The following is a 9,066-nucleotide window of genomic DNA, read 5'->3' as shown; positions in this document are numbered from 1 at the left end:
TGATTCAAAAAGAAATTCTGTGAGCTGGTTCCTGTGTAGTGAGCTGCGATAAAGTAGCAAGGAAAACAATGAGGTGAGTGAGGGTATGTATGTCCGGTTCAAGAACGTACTAACAAGTCCACGTGGAGGACTGTTAGTGGAGAATTTTTTTAAAAAAAAAAAAAATATTTGAAAATTTTGGACGGCGGGAAAATGAGTGTTTTTTTTTTATTTCAAGGAGATAACCGTCACTTCATATAGGGGCAGTCGAAAAAGTTTTGGGTGTGTTTTACGAAAATGACGTGGATGAATTACGTCCACAAAATATGAACCGGATCATTGATGTTATTAGGTGGAACCGGTTAAAGAAAATGATAATCATTCTGAACCATGTTCCCCCTAAACACGTGCATGAATGACATTGAGCCGTCGGTAGCGTATGATAAAACTCTTCACATTTCCCACCGCAGTCATGATGACATAAGCCCTTGACGCTTGACTTTCATCTATAAATGTCAGCCAAGAGTTATCAATACACTCTAGTTTAGAAATATGGATAAAGATGGTAGTCCAGACTTGGCTGAGGAGTTCCTGAAAGATGCGGTGGCTTCGAGGAAGAAGGCTATCATGGATAGAATGATGAAGAGGCGGTCCATTTGGGCAAAAGTTCAAAAACTCCAGTCCGTTCTTGAGAGCGGAGAGGCTCCTTCTTCCAGAGATATGGCGGCATTAAAAAGATATAGGCGACGTCTTCGCGTGGCTGATAATGCTGGAATCTTTTCTGATGACGGCGTTTATCTTCTTATGCTGCTTAAGGAGAGGAGAGCTCTGAGAAGGGTAGCCATCTCAGAGGAGTTTGCACATATTTCCGTCGGAGGGATGACCAGCTGGTTAGCCCTTTGGAGGTTGTACGTAGATAGGGAGATTAGGAGTGTCCGCCTCCGCCTTTGTTGATGTATTACTCTCCCCTTGCTTATGATATACTATTCTCCCCTGCTTATAAAGATATTTATTTTATTTTACTTACTGGTGCTTGTCTTCTTCTTTTGTTTTCTGCAAACTTAACCTGAACAAGCACAAGAAATAAACACATCATGATAAGTCAATCAAACCAAGCATATTGCGAAAATGGGAGAACTTAGCCTCGGGTAGTGGTTTTGTAAAAATATCGGCTGTTTGTTGATCAGTGTGAACATATTCAAGCCGTATTTCTTTCTTCATCACATGCTCTCGAATGAAATGGTGTCGAATATCGATATGCTTTGTTCGAGAGTGCATGACAAGGTTGTATGTTATAGCTATTGCACTTGTGTTGTCGCAAAATATGGGAGATTCAGCCGCTTGGATTCCATAGTCTTTTAACTGTTGCTGAATCCATAACATTTGAGCACAACAGCTTCCAGCTGCTAAATATTCTGCTTCAGCGGTTGATGTGGCGATAGACGTTTGCTTCTTGCTGGCCCATGAAATAAGTCTTTCCCCTAAGAATTGGCATTAACCGCTTGTGCTTTTTCGATCGATTTTGCATCCTGCATAATCTGCATCTGAGTAACCTACAAGGTTAAAACTTGAATCTTTGGGATACCGAAGACACACATTTGTGGTTCCTTTCAAATATTTGAGTATGCGTTTAGAGGCAATAAAGTGAGATTGCATGGGTTTAGCTTGAAACCGTGCACATAGGCATACAGCAAACATAATGTCCGGTCGACTTGCGGTTAGATATAGTAAGGACCCAATTAGTCCTCTGTACATTTTTGTATCCACCGAAATTCCCCCTTCGTCTTTATCCAATTTGATTGATGAACTCATTGGAGTGCTGGCCGGAGAGAAATTTTCCATGCCGAATTTCTTGAACATATCTCGAGTATATTTGGCTTGATTAATGAAGATACCATTTTCAGACTGCTTGACTTGTAGTCCTAAAAAATAGTTTAATTCGCCCATCATGCTCATTTCAAATTGTTCCTGCATCATCTTAGAAAATCTTTCACACAGCTTAGTATTAGTTGATCCAAAAATAATATCATCTACATATATCTGAACAAAAAGTAAATGATCATTCTTGGAGAATGTAAATAAGGTTTTATCGATTGTACAATAGAAAATCCATGGTCAAGCAGAAATTTGGTTAGTGTATCATACCATGCTCTTGGGGCTTGTTTTAGTCCGTATAAAGCTTTATCCAATTTGTAAACATAATCAGGAAAGATATGGTTAACAAAACCGGGTGGTTGTTCTACAAAAACTTCCTCATTTAATAGACCATTTAGAAAGGCAGATTTAACATCCATTTGATATACTTTGAAGTCCTTAAATGCTGCAAACGCTAAAAATATTCTAATGGCTTCTAATCGAGCAACAGGGGCAAAAGATTCATCAAAGTCTATTCCTTCCTCCTGTCTATATCCTTGAGCCACTAGACGAGCCTTATTTCTTATGATTAAACCACTTTCATTCATTTTGTTTCTATAAACCCATCTAGTTCCAATTATATTAGCATCATTAGGTCGAGATACTAAGTGTCATACACTGTTTCTTTCAAACTGGTTAAGTTCTTCTTGCATGGCATCTATCCAATTTGTATCTAGAAGAGCATCATCAATTTTCTTGGGTTCAATTTGAGAAACAAAAGCAGCCTGCATAAATTCACTTATCATTTGATTTCTAGTTCTAAGAGGAGCAGTAGGGTTACCAATGACCAGCTCGAGTGGGTGATCCTTTTTCCACCGGAGACATGGTCCATATTGATCTTCCTCGGTTGATTGAATGATGTCATTCTCTTGTTCTGTTGCCTCTTCTGCCAGTGGTGTGTTCTGCGGTTGATAGTTGTTTTCTGGATCATTCGGTTGTTGACAATTTTCTTGACCGATTGGATTTTCTTTAGAAATAGTTTCACATGTTCTTCGTATGTCTATCTCATCATCATCATTGTAGCTTCAAGGTTAGCAGCTTCAAAATTATTTATCAGATCATGCATGTTGCTATTGCTATTGTCATGACATATAGATGATTCATCAAATACAACATGTATGGATTCTTCGACAGTGAGAGTTTTTTGATTATAGACTCTATATGCTTTACTTACTGCTGAGTATCCCAGAAAGATGCCGTTTTCAGCCTTTACATCAAATGTAGTGAGATGTATTTTGCCATTTATGTGAATAAAACACTTACAGCCAAAGATGCGAAAATACCCCACTTCTGGCACTTTGCCGGTCCATATTTCATATGGAGTCTTTTCATGACTTTTATTAATCATAGATCGATTCTGAGTGTAACAAGCTGTGTTGATGGCTTCAGCCCAAAATCTTTGCGGGATACCGGATTCAACCAGTATGGTTCTAGCTGCTTCTTTCAGTGTGCGGTTTCTTCTTTCTGCTACTCCATTTTGTTGAGGCGATCTTGCAGCTGATAGCTCATGTTTAATCCCATGATCTTCAAGGTAGGATGCCAGATATTTGTTCAGAAATTCAGTTCCTCTATCACTTCTGATTCTGTTGATGTTTTCCCTTTTCTCATTGTGAAGTCTCTTGAGCAGCTTGATTAGATGGTCGGCAGTTTGATCTTTGGAACCAAGGAATAGTACCCATGTAAATCTAGAAAAGTCATCAATAACGACCAGAGTGTATTTCTTTCCCCCTAAGCTCATCACCGGGATTGGTTCAAATAGATCCATGTGAAGAAGTTCTAGACATCTTGCTGAAGAGTTTCTTCCCTTGCTTTTGAAAGTTGATCGAACCTGTTTTCCAAGCTGACAAGCATTGCATACTTTATCTTTGGCAAAGTCAGCGTTAGGCAGTCCAGATACTAGCTTAAGCTTACTAATAGTAGCAATGGATTTGAAATTTAGATGATTTAGCCTTTTATGCCATAGCCAATTTTTATTTCCATTTAGAGCAACGAAACAAGTAGATGCATTTAAATATTGATCATTCCATTCTACTCTATAGGTGTTTTGACTTCGATAACCAGTCAACACAGTAGAACCTGTATTAGTTTTAACCATGCATTTTTCTTTATGAAATTCAACCGTGTACCCATTGTCACACAGTTGACTTATACTGATCAGATTGTAACATAAATTTTCTACTAGAAGAACATCCTTGATGATGATTTTGCTATGGGTAATTTTACCCTTGCCCATAGCTTTACCTTTAGAGTTGTCACCGAAAGTGATTGTTGGTCCTTTGAGATTTAAAACTTCTGATAAGAGATCTTTATTTCCTGTCATATGTCTTGAGCATCCGCTGTCTAAGAACCATGATGATTTTTCTAAGTTTTTCTTCTTTAGTTCCTGAAAATGAAAAATTGGTACCCCTTTTTATTTGGGTCCAGGGTTAATTAGACCCTTAGGAATCCACACTTGAATTATCCTTGCGGATTTTTTGTGATGTGTTCCAGGGTGATCATGATCGAAAACATACTCTGGTGATGAATGCAGTATATGCTGTTTGGGCCTTTGATTATCATCATTCAATCTATACCTCTTTTGAACTGGTTGGCAATTGTAGTAATTGCTGGGTCTGATCTTTGAGTGATATCTAGTTGATCCTCTGTATCCGGTTGGATTTGGCCTGGGTTTGCGCCAATATTGTTTGGATTTATCATTCTGAACATAACCCAAACCACATCGCCTTCCATTATTCTCAAGATTCATATTTTGAATGCCTCGATCTTTAGGCTCATCATGTTCATATACCGAGCTAGATCTGACAAATTTAATTGATCTTAAACTGTCTTTTTCTAGCAACGGTTGAGTTGAAGCTTCTGAGGTATTGCAATCATTTATGCCGTAACCCAGCCCAGTTCTGTCTCCGGCTGGTTTCTGCATTTCATGCATCCTATCAAGAGAAGCAGAGGACTTGTTCCACTTGTTGATGGTACTCAATAACCGTTTGTTTTCTTTTAATGTAGCATGGAACACTCTTCGTAAATCATCATTCTCAGCTGCTATCAGACTTAGCTTGACTTTCAAACTTTCAACCTCTTTGTGCTGCGAACAGCTAGAGAGAGTTAATTTGTTTTTTAAGTCTTTCTTTTCTGCATCAGCTTCATTGAATTTCATAAATAGTCCTTTGAACTCATTTACCATATCGTGAAGTGCTGTAACAAGATCTTCTCGTGTAAATTCTTCAGAGTTAAAATCAAATACCATTTCATCAGTGGCTTCTTGATCTTCCTTGGCCATAAGACACTCGACTTTTTTGTTTTCACTTTCACTCGAAGATTCTTCAGAAGAAGACTTTTCTGACTCTGTTTCAGCCCATTTGCCTTTGTCTTCTTCTGCAACTAGAACTCTCTGATTCTTTTTCTTGATGAATTTCTTGTCGTTTTTGAACCGTCTTCTATTCTCCTGTTTCTTTTCATCCTTCTTTGGCTTATTGCATTCTGCAATAAAGTGTCCCTTCTTTCCACAGTTAAAACAACCTTGACCATCCTCAGTATGGTCCTTTTTAAAATAAGGTTTATTTATTTGAGATTGATTTTTGCGCATAAATTTGCCAAATCTTTTAACAAACAGAGACATGGCTTCATTGCTTAGTTGCTCAGCCGATTTCTTACTTGTGGACTCTTCGACCGGAAGAGTCACTGTAGCCACTGCCAAGGCCTTTGTTTGTTGGGTTGTGGACGGCTCTTCTTCGGTTCGTATGCCAAGCTCAAACTCATATGCTTTAAGATCAGCAAATAGATCATGGAGTTCCAATTTGTTCAGATCTTTTGATTCTCGCATGGCTATAGTTTTCACATCCCATTCTCTGGGAAGAGCTCTCATGACCTTCAAGGCAATTTCTCTGTTGGAGTACTCTTTTCCAAGTGAGGTGAGCTCGATGACAATGCTGCTAAATCGCTCATCAAATTCTACAAGAGTTTCTCCTGGCTTCATCTTTGCATTGTCGAATTTTTGAATAGCCACTGTCAGTTTGTTTTCTTTGGTCTGATCATTTCCTTCGCACAGTTGAGTGAGTTTTTCCCATATTTCTTTTGCAGTGGTGCAAGTCTTGATTTTGGCGAACATGTTCTTATCCAGAGTCTTATAGAGAATATCTTTTGCAACGTTGTCTAAGTTTGCTTTTTTTTTATCCTCAGCTGTCCATTCAGATATGTTTTTCTCTACCATTTGAGGAGCACCTTCAGTTGTACCAACAGCTGTGTTTGCTTTCATGATCTTCATTGGTCCATCAGTGATTACAAACCACATATCGTCATCATGTGCTGCTAGATGTGCCTGCATGCGAATTTTCCAATCATCATAGTCTTCTTTGGAGAACATAGGGATTTTATTGAAAGATGCCATATGATTCAAAATATATCAGTGTTTGAAAAAAGATCCTGCTCTGGTACCAATTGTAGGGATCGGGAAAGAGTTAAGAGGAGGTGTGAATGAACTCTTTCAAATTTTCTTATTTAAAATATATTTTCAACCGTTTTCAGGCGGTTCGAAAAATTCTTTCTCAAACGGTCGAAAGAGGTGAACTAATGAAGTGTGCGGAAAACAGTTCAAATTTTTCGACAGATATTTCTAGAGTTATGATGAACTAAACAACAAGAAAATGAATAACACATGACAGTTTGCACGAAGTAAGAGACACGGAATTTTTATGGATGTTCGGAGATTGAATACTCCTACGTCACCCCTTCTTCCTTTGTTAGGAAGGATTCCACTAAAAGACTTTGACTTTACAAATTGTTTGTAACAGCCCAATCCAACCAGGACTTATTTCGCTGCCTGTTTTGGAACTCCTAGTGATCATTTTACACTTCTGGAATTTGAGAACCCTTAGTTCACCATACTTCCAAACTTTAATCAAATAACCACAGGTTATTGTTAGAACAGTAGATTGTTTTGGTAGCACGAAAAAATCCTTGAATGATCAAATTTTTGTCTGTGAAGCTGCGTGAAAATGAGCGATGATAGAAATGTAAACTATGAAAGCGCTCTAAGATCTTTGTGAAGGCAAGCTGAGAAACTTTCTCAATAGATGTATGAGTTGTGTGGCTTGCTTGTGTTTAACTTGCATTCCTCCCAGATGATATAGCCGAATGATTTAACGGTCAGAAAGTACAGTTAACGTAAACCTGAGCTTCTGAATAAGATAAGTCACTTTCTCATTTATGAGCAATAAATGTTCGCATTTAATCTTCCTTTTGCTTATCATAAATTTGAAGCTCTTTTCTTGAGGTTTACCCCTTTAGGCGACTGTGCATATATCATCAAGTCATGAAAACTATCTCTGAACGTCCTTTCTGGGAAGGAGAGATAAATGCACATCTTCCTTGGAATTGATGTGAGATCGTTGACTTCGAGAATTTGAATGCATTCAACCGGTCAGAGAATGTCGTTTAGTCATAAGTGAGTCTCTTAAATGAACCGGTTCACTCTCGCTGTAATCTAAAGAATAAGCGGTTAAATATCAGCGGTTGAGAATTTCCAGCCGCGGTTGATTACAACTTTTTCATACACCAAAATTTCATTTCTTAACAGTATTCACGAATTTCGCCCAAGAATACTTGGAACATTCTATGTTGCTTTGGGAGATTCAATGATTTGGCAAGAAAATGTCGGTACCATGATTTGTCAAGCTATACTCTTATTCAAATTTTCTATTTTTGTTTGGATGATGAAGGATCGGTTTTGACACCCTTGAAGGTGCTTGAAATACAATATTCTCCATAAGTTGCAATAGCTTGTATTCTAAGAATGAATACACCGCTGAATTAAATAGATTTTGGTTTTTAAATCAATCAGAAGATACTTGAAATAATAATTCGTTAAGAAAACTATACAATTTAAAGATTTTAGCTTGTATTTAAACTGAATAACTAAAATAAGAGGATCCGTCCGGGCTTGTATCAGTTCACTTATGGGAAGAACTGAATTTATATTAGCTGAATTGATCAAATCAGTTTTAAAACAATAGTTAAACAATTACATACACTATTTATGGATTTTCGGAGACTTCAACTGCTCCTATATCACCCCTTCTACCACCTCGGGTAGGATCCACTAGAAGATTTTGATTGATACAACATCTTTTACAAACCCATTTAGAAGGGCAGCACCCAACTAGAACTCCTAGCAGTCAAGATTGTAGGAAGCACCTTACAATCTGCATAATGTTTAACGTCTTTATGTCAATACTACAAGCACGTTGTTCTACGTCTTTGTGTGAAGACTCACTCAGCTAAACAATAAGCTCAACTCTCAGTATATGTGAAATATTGTGTGTGAATTGTGTGAGAACTGATATAATCAGTACAACACGAAGGTGTTCTTAGACAACTGGGCTAACTGTTTCTAGTAAGCTGATATGAAATGAACATGCCCTCGGTTTTCTTCACACACTGGTATTTAGTTGTAGTTACTTTCTATGTCTTCAATGGTCTTTGATCCGATATTTATATGTGCTCAGCTGACCGTACGTGAAGACTTAATAATAATGTATGTTGCATTTACATGTGCTTCGTTAGGACATGTCTTGTCATTCTGAAAATTGTACTGGAAGCTTTTTTTTTAGCTTTACTGCAACGTCCATTATTGTACCTTCGTCTGTGAAGTAGCTTGTAGCTTGTACCTTGTATATTCTTGCTTAGCTGGATTCCATTTTGTCACGCCCTGAGCCCGGGCCCGCGTCTGCGTGACTGCACAATGAGTCCCCATAGAAACTATTTCGTATTCGTCATCGTTTAACAAAAATGATTAACTCAAATTGCTATAGAATTTCATTGTAGCTGATTATAAACTTATTTTATATCTTTAGTTTTAATCATGTGGGATAAGATGTATCACAATCATCCCTCCTTTAGAGCGCGATGTCCTCATCGTGGCCTGACCCCTCGATCCACCAGCTTCGAGAATCTAGAGGTGGCTCCTACAGGTTCAAAATGTGGCTCCCGTCATGTAGCACTTTGCCCCACATGTTCAAGAGGTGGGTCTCATGCATTTAGCAACTTGCCCCGTATAGTACTTTTTTCTAGGTATTCCTTGCCGGTGACCATCTTTAAAACCATTCTGTCACGCCCCAAGCCCGGACCCACGCCTACGTGACTGAACAATGAATTCCCATAGCAACTACTTTCTATTCG

General features: G+C 38.2%; 1 protein-coding gene across 1 annotated transcript; it reads right to left on the bottom strand.

Moving 5' to 3' along the window:
- Nucleotides 1-1,002: 1,002 nt before the first annotated feature.
- Nucleotides 1,003-6,277, bottom strand: LOC140827431 (uncharacterized). The gene is made up of 8 exons (XM_073190099.1): nucleotides 5,729-6,277; nucleotides 5,410-5,638; nucleotides 4,346-5,265; nucleotides 3,365-4,276; nucleotides 3,177-3,250; nucleotides 2,527-2,916; nucleotides 2,125-2,460; nucleotides 1,003-1,045 (listed from the first exon to the last, which is right to left on the bottom strand). Exons 1-8 carry the CDS (start codon nucleotides 6,275-6,277, stop codon nucleotides 1,003-1,005), a joined length of 3,453 nt encoding a protein of 1,150 aa, XP_073046200.1.
- Between the last annotated feature and the right edge of the window lie 2,789 nt (nucleotides 6,278-9,066).

This window comes from Primulina eburnea, chromosome 3 (genome assembly GCF_022965805.1).
Source record: "Primulina eburnea isolate SZY01 chromosome 3, ASM2296580v1, whole genome shotgun sequence".
Lineage (NCBI taxonomy): Eukaryota > Viridiplantae > Streptophyta > Magnoliopsida > Lamiales > Gesneriaceae > Primulina > Primulina eburnea.
The sequence above is the reverse complement of the archived record's forward strand: the minus strand, read 5'-3'. Positions and strand labels throughout refer to the sequence as shown.